Raw genomic sequence first — 19,927 nt, 5'->3', positions numbered from 1 at the left:
TTAGAATAAAAAATAGTTTAAAAATATTAATTTATTTTTATATTATTTGATAGATCTAAATAAAAAATATAATTAAATATATTCCTTTGTCTTCAAATCATTTTCAAAAAATTGTATTTTTTTTTCCTTAATCAAATTTGAGTTAATCAAATTTCAATTTCTTAAAAAATTTTACTTGAGTCCTACTAAATTTTTAAAGTCTATTGAATACTAATAAATTCTTAATTTTGAATACTCAATAACACATACAAAATTAAGACAGGTTATGTAAGTTTTCATTTTAATAACATAATACTACATATTTCATAATTAATAGTCAAAAACACATAATCTAAGATATATGGTATATTAGTACAATTATCCAAAAGATAATATTATAATAATATAACATAATACTCTATTATAGTTCTAATTTAAAATTATATTTAATATGATCTAATATCTTTTAACGATTCAAACAATTAGCTTTTCATCAACAAGAAGTGCTTCTATACCTATATCTTCATTTACTCAAAACAATATAGAAGGTGATCATTAGAAAGAGAAAAAGACAAACACAACAACCAAAAAATACTCAATCAAGTAAGGTAGATGCAAAACAGATAATATGTATCTATAATACAAAAGTTCATTCAATTATCACATAAAAGCATACATATAACCAATTCTTCTAGACTCAATTTATCTGGATAAGTGGAACTAAGTAGTGTTAGGATACAAAAAAAGTTCTACTTCGGATAAAACAAGAAATGAACATGAGTTTATATACACATAAGATATAAGGGTGTGTTCAGTTAAGAGTAATTCCTTGTTCACCATAAAATGTGAAGACGAATTTGTATTTATGAAGATGTTCACTTCAAGCTATTTAAAGGTAAATGAAAAGACAAATTTGCGGGAAGATTGAAATTTTCATCTGCACTAATGGTAAGAGATATGTAATGATTTACTGTTGCATAAATGTGAATAGACTTTATTATCCTTTACTTTTTCTCAAAATCAAAAATATAAAGTATAAAGAATGTTAATGTGATTATTATTAAAGAAAAAGTTATTATTATTATAATACATTTTTTTTATTTTAAAAATTATTTTTTTCTCTTAATAATAATTTTAACAATTATATATATTATTAATAATTATCATTTTATATTATTTTTATAATTAGGGGTATTTTGGTAATCTTTAATTTTTATAAATTAAACAATTTTTTAATCTGTGACATCGATCAAATCCTACACTAATTTTCAAAAAATTTTATTTCTAAATCCACTTTCACTCCCTTTCAAATCCATTAAAAAAAATCAATTTATTCTCAAATCCCTTCAAATTCATCCACTCATTCTCCCCCAAATCAATCCTCTAAAGTGAACACACCCTAAGTGGCAGTGGAAGAGATGAGTCTCTTCGTCCTGCAGGGGCAGTGGAAGAGATGAGTCTCTAACACATGTTGAGTTTAGTGCTGGGGTGAACAGTTGGAAATATGGGAGACAAGTCCAAAGTTGTGATGGAGGACCACTAGAATCATTTTATTTTGATAAACATGAATGATACGATGAAGTATGGAAGTTGACATACATTTATAATGAATGGTGCAGAGTTAATGGGTTGAAAATGATTTCGTTTAAGGGAATGTAGGTGTGGTTATCGCATTGGTTGTTATAGTCTTATTATGAATTGATGTTGTTAAGTGTGACGGAATTGTAATAAGGAATTAACTACTGTGATATAAATGCTATATTGATGATTTGGTGTTTATTTTGGTATTACTCTGAATGCATTGATCAATTTATGATAATGTTGTAAGGAAAGCTAAATCTCTATCGTTGTGATTGTAGATGTTATGTATTTTCTATATCACGTTATTTGTTTAAATGGTGGGGTTTTTTGTGGTGTAACTCATGCATGAGGGGTAGAGTTCTCTACTAGTGTAGGTGTGGTTCTTGGGGTGTGTTGCTTTGATTTTACTTATTGGTGGTTTGGGTAGTAACGAATCAATTATCTTAAGTGATAATCGATTATTATAGTGCATTTTGGTGAAAAATGGTGAATTTAATGAAGAATGAATGTGAACCAAGCCTGAGGAGCTGTGGAACATGATGATAATCAATGATTGAGGTTAGTGCTTATGTTTAGGGTCAAATTGACTTATGATTGAAAGTAGAGCATGGGTGAGTGTTGGGATGTACCTGAGTATGAGATTGATGAGCATGACAGTAGAGGATAAGTCTACTTGTTGTACCTCGTAAATCTTGGTTCTATCTGCGGATAGGTGCTTCCTTTTGCCTTTTGTGCATTAGAAGAAGATGATCTGTAGGAGCGGTTACAATTGGTGGGGTAGGGTAAAGGAGTGAGATGGACTATTTGCACTATGATGTTGTGGTACGGTAATGCTCATGGTGTTGTTCATGATAGGAATAGTCATGATGCTGGTGTATCTATGATGATGATCATGATACTTGAGATGCTCTAGGTTATGTTATGTTGATAGTGGTGTTACTATAATTGTTATAGTAAGTAGTTAGCATGGGTGTTAATGAGTGGATGGAATAAGGGTCTATGTGTGAAATGTTAGTGATGACATCAAGGGTTAGAGATCAAGGATCGATGATCGAAGTTCAAGGATCAGGGATCGAGGATCGAGTAATTCGGTATGATTGAATTGTTTATGTTAGAGGATTAGGAATCCTATTGTTATTACTACTCTATATGGGGTGTTTGATTATGGTTGATATAATCAGAGGTATGTATCTTGTTGTGCATTTAATTATTGTTGGTATAATCAAAAGGGGTGTATCTTGTTGTGTGTTTGAGTATGGTTGATGTTTCGGGTATATGGTCAAGTAACTTCTAACACCTTAACAATTTCCTCTTCAAAGTCGTTCGAGTACTCAAGTCCTCGTACTATCTTTGCCTTCACACCGACCGTCTGGAGGGGTACTTGCCAAAGGTTCTTCGATGCTTAAGTCAGCAAATAGTCCGTACGAGAGTCAGAGGAATAATATTAAATGCACAGTAAATGCGATCACCTACCTCTTACCTTTGACCTTTATTTATAGTTTTTGAGATGGGCTTGAGATTAGTGACACCTTAATCTCAACCCAATCTTAGCCAATTACTCTTAAACACTACTTACCTTAATCTTTGCTAAGAAGACTATTTATTGAGTAAGACCGTTCAGTCTTGTTTGTCGAAGTCCAGGCGTCTGTTCGTCTTTAAGTTGTTTAGTCTTTCTTTATCTTCTAAGGCCATCTGGCTCCTACGGTACACAGGCTCCCCAAGCACTAGACAATGTAGTTGGCATTGAGATTTGTTACAGGCGGCATTATCAGCGATCTGTTGTGGTTTTGGGCAAGGCCATTCGGCACGTTTTGAAATGTGATCTTGGCGGGAAAACATGTGTTGTTTGTGCATGCAATCTTTTTCTCAGGTAGTGGTAAGGTCGCTCGATCAGGACCGTTGAACGTGGCAAACTTTAACGGCAGTGATGGGCTGGTAGTTTCCAAAATTTTCCTATAAATAGGGGATGGGTGCCCCGCCATTTTCACTATTCTCCTTTCTCTTGCTCTGCATACCGTCCAGCTTGCTTTTCATATTCTTTCTTCCAAGGTAATAATAATGAGTAATGTGCATGTCATCTCGTCTGAGGAGTCATTGAGCAGAAGCAGCGGTTAGGGACAATCGGTCTTCATCTCCGAGCTCTGTTTCGTCTTCTTACCTTGAGACAACCGAGCGGGAGAGCAACTCAAAGCCTTAGTCCCCTCCTATTTATGGTTAGAGGGTTATCAATGGGGTGGCCATTGGCCTCCTTGTTAGGGGGGGGGGGGTTGACATCGATGATGATGAAGAGGTTCCTATTAGTGGGTTGTCGGCCGTTTGGGCTACGGGTGGGCATCGCATGACATCGGACTTTATACGTCGTGTTTCGGCCTTAAAATGGATTTGAAATGTGTTAACTCTTTGGCAAGCGTACCAAATCGTTCAAGTAGTAAAACCGATAAGACCAGATATCGCTTCCCAAGAGACTTGGTTAACACTTTACTATCGTATAATTACTAATTAACTTAAGCTAAAGAATGATTTCCTTTAATGTGAATTTGTGAAACGAAAGTAAACATAATGCATAATTGATAAAGTGAACTTCTTGGGGTTAAAACTCTTGAAAATGAAATGATTTAAGATGATATGGGATGGATATGTTGGAGAATAATTTCAACTAATACTCTCCTATGCAAATGCCCAAAGCTACTCTTCATCATTAACTTGCTCTTGTCAACTTGCTAAGTTACTTAAACCCAATCCCTTGGTGAGAAAGCCTAGATTCACTTCTTAAATCCCAAACCCTTGGCCACCTAACAAGTTCACCGGCATTAAGAAAAGAAGTTTAAGACAACCAAAGGTCCTAGCTCTATCCCTAAACACTATTTCCTTTAGGTGTTTAGTCCATTTCAAGGTTCACACAACATTTCCAAATATTAAGCAAACCCTAGAATCATGTTATGGTTGATTAAGTCATAACAAGCTTTAAGGAAAGAAAATAAACACTAGCAAGTGTCAATACCCAATTTCGTCCGGGTAATTGAACAAAATATCTAGAGTTAAGAAGAAGTGATAAAATAAAAATGGCATGGCAAAGGTAATTTTCATATAAATTTATTTATTTTTATTATTATTATTATTATTATTATTATTTTTTTTTTTTAAAAAAAAAGATCATGTTTGATTTTCTTTTCCTTTTTCTATTATTTTTTATCCTCTATTTTTACTTTGTTTCATTTTTATTTATTGTCTCCTCTTTATATTTTATTTTATTTTATCTTATCTTATTTTGTTTTATTTTATTCTATTTTATTTTATTTTACTTTATTTTTATTTTATGTTATTTTGATTTCATTTTATTCCATTTTGTTTTATCTTATTCTATTTTTTTTATAGTATTTTCTCTCTTTTCTGATTTATTTTACCTTTATATTTTGCTATTTCTATTGTTCCCTTTTAATTTGTTTCCTTTATTTTAACTTAAGAGTGTCTTCATAAATAGTATGCGTATATTATATCCCCTGACACTCTTTGCCAAAAAGAAAAAAAAAAACAAAAAAACAAAATCAAAGTCAACTTCCTGCAAAGTTACTTCCCGCAGCACAAGACACAGGATAATGCTTAGAATGTATGTATGCAATGGCAGCGAGAAAGGACCTGGTTCCTATTCCAAATTTTTCTTAGGTTAAACTGTGAACTGCACACATTCATCAAAGAAGAAAGATTTTGAATGTTTCATTTGTCAACTGATGCAATGAATAGACAAGAAAAGGAAAAAGACAAGCATGAAATCCCAGAGCAGAGAAGGGGAGCCTTCTTGAAAATTGGTTTTCTAAGAAAGATACAACAGAGAGCAGAAGAGAGGAGAGAGCAGAGATCCATCAGGAGGAGAGCACAACAACAACAGAGAAAAAACCAGAAGAAAAGAACAAGAGCACCATTATTCGGACTCATTTACTCACAATCCAGAATACAGAGGGAACTCACCACCATCAACATCAACACCGAACCATCAAAGCTTAAGAGAGCTTTTGACTCCTGGACCTCCAGCACTAAAGCCATTCACCTTATCACAGCAACCATAGTAAGGGAACTCAAGAACCCACAAGAGATTCCGATTTTCTCACTCAACATCAACAACGTTCCCAACTAGCTTCGACTCTTTTTGCCGACGTGATCATTCACAAACCTCCATCACTTCTCCAGAAGCTCGAGCATTCTTGACCCCACCTCTACAGTGAACTCTCAGAGCACGTGGAGACTCACCACCGTGGACTCACCATCACCATTTTGACTTCATCAATTCTTTGAGGCAACGGAGGTAAGTTGTTTTCTCTAAGTTCTTGGTCGTATGCGTTACATGCCCTGTTACATGTCTGTATATGAACGAATGATGTGTATATGTTTTGGTTCGTTTGCTTTGAGATATCCCTTGTTGATTAATGCATAAAAGAAACATAGCTGCAATGCCCACAAAATTCATTAAGCTGATAACAGAATATAGGCATAGGCTACCCCTCAACATTCAGACTCAATGCCTTCCCTTTCTCCTCAAAGAAATACTCGAAGAATTGTAAAAATGACAACTAGAAACAGAAAGTGTTAAGTTTAACAAACTGACCAAATCATCAATCTCTCATACACAACCCGGTTATCGTCATCAACCTGGATTTTTTATTACCGAGATCCCAATGCCATCTTTCTGCAAGAAAAGAGAGGTAACCCAAACACTCAGAATCAACTACAGCAACCACAATCTAGGTCAGTTTATGGAATCCTTGAATGCTAGTAAGGAAGGAAGTGACTCCCTGAGCAATAGGCGCACGTCGAGCGAACCATGAACCCTTCTTCAGTCAGGAAGACAACCCATTTCAACAAAGCGTTACGTGTTAACGTGTTAAGGTTGACGTTTCCCTTATCGGTGATTGGTACCACTGGTGGCGCCGGTGAGAGAGCATCTCCGCTGCGATTCGCAGCGGCCATCTTAGGTGGAGGTAGTGGCGGCAAGAACGCAAAGCGGCGCGTTTTTTCCTTTCGTGCGCGGATAGGTCTTGTTGCCGACGGGTGTCGACGGCGGCGTCTGGGGTCAAGCGGCGAGATGCATCGCCGGCGCGACTTTGGTTCGTGGTCCGAGTGACGGCGGCGATGCAAGGCGGAAGGCGCGTTCTCCCTCTACACGGGAATAGGAGCAAGGAAGAAGAAGAGGATCCAAGGCCACGATAGCGGCGGCCCCGGTGGCGCGTCGCCGTCGACGTTTCAGACCAGGTAGAAGGTCCTTCGTGGTGGCTGTCCGAACGGAGGCTGGCATGAATCGTAGGGGAGGAAGGGTTTTTTGCTTTCTGGAAGGAGACCCTGATGGTTTTTTCTGAAAAGAGGTGAAATGAATTAGGAGGAAGGAACCCTAATTCCTGCTGCTGAGAAGCCTTGGGCTTCAGTGCCTGCGCTGGGCCAAAGGAAAACAGTTTCCGCACCCCCGCTATTATTCTTCACCACCCCTTTTCATATGGGCCTGGACCCAATCTGCGTTTAAACAGAAAGTTCTTTTTGCACCCCCTTTGCTTCCATTCGCAACTCCCCTCTCTTTGGGCTCAAACCCATTTTGGCAACCAATCAAAAATCTCACCCCCTTATTTCTGCACCCCTATTTCTACTAAATATCTCGCTCCCTTTACACTTGGGCCTTGGCCCAATTTGATTACCTTTTTATTTTATTTTACTTGTTATTTAGTTTTCTTTAGTTTATTTTATCATTTAACTTTTCATTTTATTTTTACTTTTTTATTTAGTAATTTACTTATCTATTTTATTTTATTTATTTATTTATTTATTTTATTTTATCTCTTTTTTAAATAAATATTCAAAAATTAAAAATATAGTTTAAGGGTTCTAGCACATGTGTGATCGCACGCATCGTCCTTGTGCTAGAAAGTCCTTTCTTTTCCATAAATAAAAATTAAAAATATATTTTAAGGGTTCTAGCACATGTGTGATCGCACGCATCGTCCTTGTGCTAGAAAAACCTTTTCTTTTCCATAAATAAAAATTAAAAATATATTTTAAGGGTTCTAGCACATGTGTGATCGCACGCATCGTCCTTGTACTAGAAAACCCTTTTCTTTTCTATAAATAAAAATTAAAAATATATTTTAAGGGTTCTAGCACATGTGTGATCGCACGCATCGTCCTTGTGCTAGAAAACTCTTTCTTTTCTATAAATAAAAATTAAAAATATATTTTAAGGGTTCTAGCACATGTGTGATCGCACGCATCGTCCTTGTACTAGAAAACCCTTTTCTTTTCTATAAATAAAAATTAAAAATATATTTTAAGGGTTCTAGCACATGTGTGATCGCATGCATCGTCCTTGTACTAGAAAACCCTTTTCTTTTCTATAAATAAAAATTAAAAAAATATATTTTAAGGATTCTAGCGCATGTGTGATCGCACGCATCGTCCTTGTGCTAGAAGACCTTTTCTTTCTCTTACATAAAAAATTACGAAAATACCAAAACATCTTTTCTCAGACAAACGATCAACTTTTTAACCAGAACTACGTAACCCTGATTTCTCAGTCCAACTGAGAATACGTAGGAGCAAGGTCAATCCTTGTCGGGCACAAAAAACACAAAAATATTTTGTTTTCTTTAGAGTTTTATTTATTCATTTTTTTAGGGGAAATTAAACATTTTGCAAACTATATCAAATTCGCGTATTTAGTTAAAGGTACTGCCTTAGGGCAGGCGTTGTGGGGGTGTTAACACCTTCCCCACACGTAACCGACTTCCGAAACCAGAATTTGGTTTTGTAGACCTTGCCTTATTTTTTATGGTTTTTCCGTAGTTTTCCAGAATAAACTATGGTGGCGACTCTAATCTCTTTTTCAAAATTTATTTTCTTTTTTGATCGTCGTCGTCCCGTCGCGATTCCGGTTGCGACAGCAAGTAATGAAAGAAGCATATTCTCATTTAAACCAAGTGCATTTACAAATGGGTTGTATAGTTTACATCATTCCCCAACAAAAAGAACTAAGCTCTCCAGAGAGCTTGAGCTTATAATGGAAGAAAAATGGAGAAGATGGAGACCCAAGGAGGAAGAATGGAGAGTTCCCACAGCTCAAAACCAGCTCCTAGAGGTCCAAAGTAATGTTTCTGAGCTTCAGCCGCCACAACTCCTAGAGGTCCAATGTGAGCCTTTTATAGGTCTAGGGTGCCATGTCAACAAAAAGCCGCACCCGACGCCCTTTTCTAGGGTTACCGGCGCCATAATTTAGGCACCAACAGCGAATCAAAGGGTGTCCAGCGCCCTATGGAGGCGCCCAGGCACCAGAATTTGGGAAAAACAATGAACTGAAGGGCGCCCAACGCCCTTTTAGGGCGCCTAGGCGTGGAGATTTGGCTGAAACAGCGAGTTGAAGGGTGCCCAGCGCATTCTGGGGGCGCCCAGGCGCCATGTTTGCAGAGACACGTCTTCTAAACTTCCTTTTTTAGCTCTTCCTTGGCTCCCCACTCTTGATAGTTTGAATTTCCTTCCAAAGCACACAAAGTTCCTACAAAATTTGAGGAATTAGTGATGAAACTAGATGTGTGTAACCTACTGAAGTTATTCACAAAGTTAGATTAAAGAGAGAATTAAGCATAATGGTAAGAATTACCGTTATCAAAATGGTGGGTCGACCAGTCATGCGTTGTTCGAGACGTAGAGGATGCACGCTTAATAAGGTTGGTAGTTAGTAAAAAGAATGAATGAGTTTACCATGGGAAAGAGTTAAGTATAGAAGATTTCTTCTTTGTGTATTCATATCTTTTTTCCCAGATGTTCATTCGGGTACATTTTACTAGCTTTCAATCAGACGTCCTCTGCGAGCTTAATGTTTCCCCTACTCAGCTTCATTCGAATGGTTGGACTTGCATGCAAACGTTCATAGTTGATTGCTTCGCTTTGGGGATTACTCCCACAGTTCCTGTAGTATGTATGTTTCTTGTTGTTATGATTGTTTTACCAGTAGCTTACCCCATACATGTTTTTGTTTGTGTGTTTGTGAATGAAATTATCGGCGATAATCATATAATGTGTTATACATAAGCAAATAATGTTATAGATGTTTCAGAGATGTGATTAACTTGAGAGAGAACAAAGAATAACCTTGAATTCATTCAAAGTTTTTTTTTTTTTTTTTACAAGTTACGACAATATAATTAAAGTATTTCTTTTATTATTTTATTACTTAAAATAATATAATTGAATAAAATTTTCTTTCAATATGTTTTTGTGTTATGATAAATTTTAAATTTTATTGATTTTTAATAACTCGTTACTTCCAAAAATCAGAATGTTATAAAAAATAGTATATTTAAATGTTATGTTGATACAATATAAAGTAAATAGTGAATTATTAACCTCTAATTTATAATAAAACAATTTATACGAGTCGATAAATGCATATGTCTATAACAATTTATATTGACTTTTTTTTTACTTAATTACACAATTACTATACCACTAATTTGCTTCCAAAACATAATGATATTCCAATCTTACAATTGGGAGCTTTTTACGGAATAAAGAAATGATGAAGAAAACAAGAAATGTATGGACGAAATTCTTGAGAGGAAGCTTAGGGGAAACAGGGAATTCAAAATAAATATCAACTAATATATGGAATTATAAGTTTTATATACTAAAAATAACTAATTTATGTTCCAAAAAAATTTGATATATATATTATTTGATATTTACAATAATTTGATAACTGAGTTGTTTTTTATCAATAATAATTTAAAAATGTTATCAATAAGTTATCGAATTTCATATTAATAATAGTTAAATAATAATTTCATTAATAATATTATCAACTAATATTTGTTATTAATGACTTAGTTGATAACTTATTTTGATATTAATAATAATTTCCTTTATATCAAATTATTATTTGGGAAGATAATTCAACTAATTTATGTTCCAAACAACTAATATGTTCCGAACAACTAAATTTTAATAATTATTATTAAATAAAAAAATTTTCATTCAAAAATTTATAATCTTAATTATATATTTTAAAAAATAGTTTATAATAAAATATTTACGAAAAATTTCAATTACAAAATATTATTTCTAAATATAACGTAAATAATTTTTTAATAATTCTTAAATTTTTTATTTATTCGCAATTTTTTTTTATTTGAATTAATTTTATTATTGTATGAAAAAAGTAAATTTTATTAAAAGATATAATGATGAATAGTTTAAATACATACCTATATTAAAAATAATAAAATATTATTATTTAATTTTATAAAATAAAAAATAAGTAATACTTTTTAATGCACTTAACTTTATATAATAAATATATTTTATTTTTAAAAAATAATAACGTGTATTGCGCGCGAACTAGTTTTTGTTTAGAGGATAGTGTTATAAAAAAAACCGAGCATTACACAATTAATTTAATAGAGATTTAACTTATTTTAATGTGAAAATAAAATTTGGTGATATATTGTTTTATTATGTTTTGAAATGGTAAACATTTGATTACGACATCCCAATAACACAACACTTTAACGTTAAAAGGAATAAATTGTTATAATTATTTAAAATTTTGTTTTATTATCAAAGTTTAAAAAAAAAAGTATTTATAATTCAAATATTTTGCGGACTAAAATCGCTACATCATTTTATTAAGGAATATATTTAAGTTATAAATATTATAGTAATTATAATTGATTTTAAAATATATTTAGTTCTTATTAAATTACTCAATTTTATTTTATATTAGGTTTAGAAATAATATTTATAGACACCCTAATTCAATAACCATATTTATCTACATATTATATATTATATTATATTATATTATATATATATATTATTTTTTTCTTAATATAATATAAATGAACGACTAATACTAATAATGAGAGACAAATACTAATAATGAGAACTATAAATAAATATAATTAAATTTAAAATATTAAGAAATTATAAAAATCTATTTTAAATCAAAAGAAATTGTTCCACGTAAAACCTAATTTTAGTTTGATAATATTTATTCAAAATATTAAAACCGTATTGTAATATTTGCGTTTTTTTTTTTCAATTATTTCATGTAACCCCACATCAACCACTTACTTCAATATCAGTTTATAATGATTTAAGTTGATAGCTGTAAAAAATAACAAAGATGAGTTAAACGAGTAATTATAGGTAAACTAAAAATAGATGTTCTTATTTTTTTAGTTACTCACCATATATTATCTTGATATATTATCTTCTTCTATGGATGAATGACCCTAATACATGAAATCATCTTTGTTTTGCTGTCATTAATAGGATGAAATTCAAACCTAGTGCATATATTATACAAGTTAGTTTTATGCTATATTAAGTTAAGTTTAAGTAAAAATGTTATTGGATTGTAGCATTTCTTCTACTATAAACAATTCTCTAAAAAAAATTCTTAAATACAACTTAAACATCCAACAAATTTTTAACTAAAATATAAAAAATACAAAAGAATTAGTTGTTGTTTTAGAAAGAATGACATCCTTAAACTTTTACAGCTTCAAAATATTTGTTGAAAATTCTTGCTAAATTATATAATTTTTTAATTCCTGTTTTTGTATATTTTAACTATTTATACGCCTTACTAATCCAAAAAAAAAAAAGTTGTTGTTTTCATAAGACATTAAATAAATAAAATAGACTGTTTTTAATAAGGAAAATATTTGATATGTTTCTAACTTATGAAAGCATTTTATTCCTAACTTATAAATATGGGAAAAATGGATTACAGAAATAAAACATTAATAATTATAACACGTCCCCTAATATATTACTTTCTACTCATATACAAAAAAAAATTAAATTTTTATTTTATTTGATGTTATTATTTCAAAAATATTTTTACATTTAAATTCAAATATTATTTTCAATTATTAACATTATTTTTTATTGTTTAAAAACAAAATCATGAAATACAATTATATACATTTCTAATCAATATCAAAGTACTTCATTTTTTTATATCTAAATCCAGAAATGATATATAGTACAAAAAATAAAACAAGCAAAATTTGGGTGATTAAATCTTACTTGAGATACTCTAAGTCATTTTGAAAGGTAGTATTAAAAAGAATTAGACGGTTGATTCCAACCAAAGCAATTGCAGATACCTGACAATATAAAAACAAAAACTTAATTTAACATATGCTTTAAAAACAATATCTATAATAAATAATTGTGAAAGAAATGACTAAATCTTCTTAAATGACAAATACATAGACTAACAAGAAATAAGTTCAATTAACAAGAAATTCAGCTGCTTTCTTTAATTAACTTATTAAAATAGTTGATAGTTTTGATTGAATTAGACTTGTGTTACTTTTTTAAGTAAAATAATCTCATTAAGTTAGATTTAGTATATTGATAGCAAATAATTTTTTAAAATTAAAAAAATAGTCTTTTTACTACTTTATTTTGATATAAATTTTAAATATGTTTTATTGTATTTTGATTAAACAATGCGTATGAACAAAATAAAAATCAAATCTTAAATTGTAAAAACTAAATAATAAAAAAATCTTTACACATTCAAAATATAGTTCCTAATCACATCTGTGGTTAGAGTGTGATACTGTAAAAAAATTGTTTGTATGGAAAAAAGAGCTATTATTGAACTATAAAGACTTTATAATGAGTTTAGAATTTAAGTAAAAGTTAGATAGAGTTATTAAATATGATATGGAAGTATGATATTTGCAAATAATTAGTTTTAGAATCCAAGTTCTTCCTAATGATTCTCTTAAGGAATTTTAGACAAAAAGAGTACCATAAGAAATAAATAAATAAAATAATGTTTAATATATATAATTTTACAATCTTTTTATGAAACATATATAAATAATGAATTAAAATAAAAATATATATTATATAATAATTGTGTTCATGGGAGTGAGCACCTAAATCCCATACCAAATTCAATAAACAATGAATTTGATTGGTTCGGTTTACTTTGTCCTAAACAATCAATTTATTTAACTCAAGATTGATTGTATTGGATTGGTGGTGATGAATGGTAGCGATACTTTTAATATTCCTATAACTACTTGATAATGATAAAAGTGAAAATTCTTATGTTTATCTAGTGCTTTTGTTATATCAAATAAGCCTAATTAACATTCAAATTTTAGATATTTTTTTTTAAATTGAATACCTAATAAATTAAATATTTTTATATACGTTACTAAATTTTTTAGTTGTACTTATTTTAATTTAAATTTCTGAAATGTTTTTTGATGTTTCTTGTTTATCTCTCAATATTTTTTAATATAATTTTTACATTTTGTATCATAATATATAATGATATGTTTTTCTTATGGTGGTGTATGAAGAGACTTCGTTTTAATTATGTATTGAACAACTTAATAAATATGTAGATGGTAGCAATGTTTAATTTATTAGGCATTAAATTTAAAAGAAAAAAATATTGAAAAAATAACTGTTTATACATAGAACATGTAAAATACTTATGAAATAAATATACCTTGTCTAGTGTTGAACCAGGAGAGATCCACTTCCCAATATCTAAATCAAGCACTTTAGTAACTACAAAGTTGTCAATATGCCATAAACATCATCAACAAAAGTTGTCATTATCCATATTTGTGACAACAAAAGTTAACAAAAATTCTATGTCATAAACAACATAAAATGAAGAAACATATATAGATCTCAATAGTATATAACAATACGAAGCATGTTGATTTTCATCAAAGGAAAAAAAGACCTATGAAACTCACAGTTTAGGTGTGTTATTGAGGTTGACTTCATAAGATAGAGAGACTTGATCACAAACTGGAAAGACCAATATAAATCAATAGTTGATAACCACCATTCTCCATCAAAAATCATTTTTATAAATAATGTCTCTTCAGGGTCTACATGTTGCTCATCATGTGACTGAATAACTGTCCTCTCAACATGTGTCTGAATAAGACTGGTTGCTGATTCTAAAATTTTATAACGACCCATTAGATGCTGAATTTTGAATTCTGCCTCCCTCTGGTATGGAATAATGTAAACAAAATAAGCATAAAAGACTTAAGATCAGAAAATTTGGTAAAATTAAAGGTACCAACTGTTAATCCAAATGATGATTATGTTCACAGTTTTAACTTGCAGTCTAGATATTTCAATTTTATAATGTCCTTGGTTTTGATTCTTCATCGGATCAAACATTAACAGGAGTAAAATTTTGGTGGGGTTTGGATCTACTGTATCCACTGCACGAATTGGGGGTCAAAAAAGTGGGCCCCATTTAAGAAATGAAACCAAAGTTTAATGAAAAGTGTGGCTGAATGAAAATGAATGATCAGAATCAGCAGAGTGAATTTTATTTACAAGAACTAAAAGCAAACCAGCACAGTTCTGCATATTTTAGAATTTCAGACAAAGGAAAAAGTTTTAAGTTCTATGAGGTGATAATTACTTAAAATGAATTCATAAATTTGATAAATTAAGAAGTTCAATATGTTTGTCGCATGTGTAACCATTTAAATTTTTATACATGCAAGCAATATATTATGAAAGATTGATCATAATATAGAAAGAAGTACCAGCTTTTGTTCAAGGTGACAATTGTTTTGTATTTGCATTTGCTTGAAAGTCATGAGTTCTTCAACTTCTTGCATCAACTGCGAATTCAGCAAGGTTAGTTTAATAGCTTATAGCATTAAACACTGACTTATGCATGTTATGATTAAGAAAATCAAGTGTCTTTAGTCCTTGAAAAATTACTATAAAGTAGTAAAATTTAACTCAAACTAAGATTAGAAAAATACCATTTAAGAAAGTGTAAATGTATACTGAAGGCATGTTTATATACCTTGTCAATGGAGTATTTATGCTCAATTGGAGTACTTGAATTTTCTTCCTCCTCTAAACATTCTGGCACCTCATGACATTCCTTTTCCACAATGTACACATCATTCTCATCAAGAGTATCATTCTCCTTCTGATCATTTTCCACTGTGCATGCATCATTCTCATCATTTTCCACTGGGCATGCATCATTCTCATTCTCAACATTTTCCACTGTGCATGCATCATTCTCTTCAGGAGTGTCATTCACATTGTCTGACAGTGAGAGGTCTTGACTTTCATGACCAAGAGCAATTTTCTTTAGCTTCTCATATACAAGGTTCAGCTCATTCTCATTCACCTCCTCCACTACTGCTTGAGTATCCAATGATCTGATGTCTCCATCTAAAGAATGAGTAACTTCAGTGGAATACGTTCTCTTACATGATCTTGTAAAATGTTGTGCCTCTGACTCAGATATTTCAAAGGCTTCACCTACTTTTGATGGAAGAGATGGAGGCACAGTTTTCCACTTCAAATTACAACCAGATGCAAATGCTAAAGAAGCTAGCAATGAGGTAAGTTTGTTTGCTTGTTTATGGTCTAATTCAAACCAGAAATGGTTATTGGTGTAGTAGTTGCCTGCAATTACTGGTGCAAATATATCTTCAGATAGTGGCTGGCACTGAAGACGCACGCGAACTTTCACCTTAAATCATTAATAGCAGGTTTGGGTGAACAATGACATGAATACTAGACCAGTATTATCATGAACAATGAGAGTTAGAGTTTGACAGGTAGATATGTAGCAAGTGATATACCTGTGCAGGATATTGTGTTCTATCCAATTCTGAATTTTCATCAATCCATGCGTAAGGGTCAATGTACATTTTCCCTTTGCTAGATGCCTCAAAAATTCCATGGAGCTTCCTGTCACTATAGTTGAACAGAAAAATTGGGAGGCCAGGATCAATGTTCTTCACATAGGAAAAGTGGTTTGCTGGTAAACCTGTTAAAACAAATACATAATATTGAGTTAATGGTCACATAACCCCCCCTTCAACATTGTTAAAGCAAATGATTTCATCCTAAGACGAGTGCAAGCAACTGTTAAAACACTCCTAACTGATAGTGAGTCTATGTTAGTTGAAATTTTTGTTGAAGCTGTAACAATTTGTGTAATTACTAAGAAGTTTCAACCAATAAAGGATAATGAATTAATAAAGTGTATTATTATAACATTTTTCTTCATGCTAATTTCAAGAATTTAGAAAAATATAGTTCAAGTAAAATACTTCAGTGTTGTATATATGTTAAGAGAGTCATATTTTGAATATAAGATATCATTGATTCATTCATCTTTATACTCACACTAATGGCATCAGAATCTTACAAATGCTACAATAAAAGAAATCAAATGCAGAAGAGTTAAAGACTAACCGAAGAGTTGTTTTGATTGGCATTCTTTCATTGTGTTGTTCTTACAACCAAATATAACCCCACCAAGCTGATACTTCTCCAAATTTCTGCCACCTACAGAACTGACCACAAAATTTGGATAAAAAGGCACAGCCCCACTGATTCTAAAAGTTTGTGTTCTTCTCCCTGTATTCATCCTGGCACAAGACAATCAATGTCAAAATACAGATGAAGAAATGTAAATAATTATTATGTTAGCAATATCAAATGAACCAAAGCTTCAAGCAATTAAAAGTTCAAATGAATATAGAATTCTTTCATTGTCATTAGGCAAAGATTTGAACAATGGACTAAAAGGTTTAATTGAGAATCAATTAATGGTGTCATCCCACACTGGTCCATAATGATTACCATAGCAGTAATATGAGGGAGCATGTTAGAAACTTGAATACAAATGTAATGAACATAATCCTATCCTAATCACTCTCCTATCCAACATTATGCCAGCAAACACCAGAGAAACGTTTACATGCACTATCAAGCACCAATTCAGACCCTGCAACACTATTCAATTCACTACTCCATCAGATACGAAATCAAGAATGAAAAAGCACAAGGAATTGAGTGAAAGAGTGATACTTGAACAAAGTGTGTGAAACACGGAAGGGCTCACACAGAAAAACCAATACAAGAAAACAAATGTGTGGAAATGGTTTTATAGTACTATTGTAATGCAAAAGTAATTGGGCCAGTTTAGGTGGGAAATGCTCTTAATCTAGGATCAATGGATTAGGAGTACCTTAATTTTTTACTAATATAGGGGATACGTACCTCCTTTAGCAGTTATATATATCACTCTATGTGGATGAATTTGGTAAGATAATATGTGCCTTGTGATGGAAATATCAGAAAAGCACGGTATAACGCATCACTTTTATCACTGCATCTCTTTAACTACACTATTAGCATGTGAAGGATAATATAATTGAACACAAATTACATGTCGTGCCCGATGGATTTGGCATTTCTTTGCAAAATGGATTTGGTATGTGTTGAAATCAACACAAATTGTTTCTCGGTTAACATGCTGTTTGCATTTATCGTACATGACTTTTTTCTGCAGGAAAAACAAACGAACAAAATATCATTCGTACATGAATTTGATAATTTATAGGAAAAATTTACAAGAAGGAATTTTTACATATTCTAGTTACAGGTAAGACAATTTTGTTTCCCAGCTTCTTAGATAGGTATAATAGTGTTAAAATTGGCAATTTTTTAAGGAAATTCATTAAAAAGAACGTGGTTAAAGAATTTAAAATTGTTTGTATAGCACTTAAAAAAATAATAATAATATTAATAATAGAAATAATTTTAATTTTATTTATGGTTCAAAAGTTACATCAAACTCTAACTATTAAGTTCCTTCGCTATATATCACAATAAACATAAAACTAGTTTGGAATATTTTAATTTAGATATTTCATTTAAACCTTGAATTAATTTATTTAGTAAATAAAATTGCATTAAAAAATATAATAATTAACCAAACTAAAGGTCCCCTAATTTGTGACATGTTTTCTTCTTAATTTATTTTATGATATAAGTCAAAATTTAGGTGCAATATAAGAACATAATATAAAAACATGTGTAGACAAACTTATTTAAAAAAAAATATTTTTAACATAGAAAAATAAGAAGAAAAGGTAAAATAAGTTTTTATGAGTTAAAATTAATTCATGCGTATGTTAATTTATTTATAGTTTTTTTCTTTACAAAAATTATATGGCAAAGTTATAAATTATATAAGTTAATATTATTTTATAAATATACTTTTTTTTTTCTTGAAAGTGTTAATGGATAAACTAATGAAAAAATAATGGTTGATCTTTTCTATTTCAAATTATAATCTTAGATTAATAATTTACCTAATAAAAATTAATATCAAATATTAATGTAACATTCCATTTTAGTTCCACTGAAATAAGCATTACATGATTAATAATAAAAAACAGGTCATCCATCATTTGGAGGAAAATGCTATTAAAATTATTAGAGAATAATCATAACAACAAAAACATATACAAAAGATCTATATAACTTAGAAACTACAACTGCAATAGAGAAAATATAAAGTCTTTCAAAAGATTTTATACAAACAAGGTTAAATCTAAAAGCTAAACAACTGTATCAAATCCTTATATTAATAGACTAAAGAAACCGAAGTACAATCCAATTTGGACCAATGCAAGCCATTTTCATACATAAATAATTGTGTTAGTAACTTACAGATTTTATGTTAAATCCAGAATCGATAATTTAATCTTCAATATTGTAATATTTGTTATTGATGCATCTTTAGCTATAACTTGTATACATTCAAATAAGTTTCTTCTTTTGTTTTTCAAATATTTTGCCTTGAGGTATCATGAAAAATTCATCTCTTTCTTTTGACATGACTGGAGGAATGCTTTTTGCTTTTCCTGTAACGTACCAGCAAAGCCAATGAAAGACAAGTAATTGTTGTTACTGAAAAATTGTCAAGTTTAAATGCTTCGTGTTTCCCAGAATTTAGAGTTTCAGTTCTTCAAATTTTAAGTCATAGTCTTTGAGTGTTTTGGGAGTTTTTCACAAACAACATATACTTACTTCTCTATTTTCAGTTTCTAAAAGCATGAAATTTTGTTTGGTGTCTTGCAAACGGGAAACCAAACATACATCCTATCGTGATCCAACAATGTTGTAATCATAAAAAATGACTCACTCTTTTCAAATAAACCTGAATTGCAAACTGCCGTTTCTTCTGTAAGTTTGATGTTTGTTTCTAAGTGAATTTGATGAAAGTCTGATTAAACTACCACCTCCACCCTGATATAGCACAAAAGCTTTGTGAAAATGGTGGTTCCTCTTCTTCAATTTCCTTTTGAACACTGGCAACAGGATTCATTCAAAAATGGATTTCTATACACATTAGAGATAGTATTGGAGATCTACATTACTATTTATAATATACAAATTGGTTGAAATATCACCTTACAGAGTTGAGAGAATATAAAGTTCAGACTTTTCAAAATGGTATCTCAGGTTATACATAAATATAAATCTTACAATAGAGTTA

At 30.9% G+C, this 19,927-nt stretch overlaps 1 protein-coding gene across 1 annotated transcript; it reads right to left on the bottom strand.

Moving 5' to 3' along the window:
- Positions 1 to 15,574: 15,574 nt before the first annotated feature.
- Positions 15,575 to 17,888, bottom strand: LOC106754867 (the record flags this gene model as incomplete). Its single annotated transcript, XM_022778088.1, has 4 exons — positions 17,810 to 17,888; positions 16,831 to 17,006; positions 16,212 to 16,399; positions 15,575 to 16,099 (listed from the first exon to the last, which is right to left on the bottom strand). Coding segments are annotated over exons 1-4 (891 nt in total), but the record flags the coding sequence as incomplete, so codon positions are not given.
- Between the last annotated feature and the right edge of the window lie 2,039 nt (positions 17,889 to 19,927).

The sequence above is a fragment of the Vigna radiata genome, unplaced genomic scaffold, assembly GCF_000741045.1.
Source record: "Vigna radiata var. radiata cultivar VC1973A unplaced genomic scaffold, Vradiata_ver6 scaffold_275, whole genome shotgun sequence".
Lineage (NCBI taxonomy): Eukaryota > Viridiplantae > Streptophyta > Magnoliopsida > Fabales > Fabaceae > Vigna > Vigna radiata.
The sequence above is the reverse complement of the archived record's forward strand: the minus strand, read 5'-3'. Positions and strand labels throughout refer to the sequence as shown.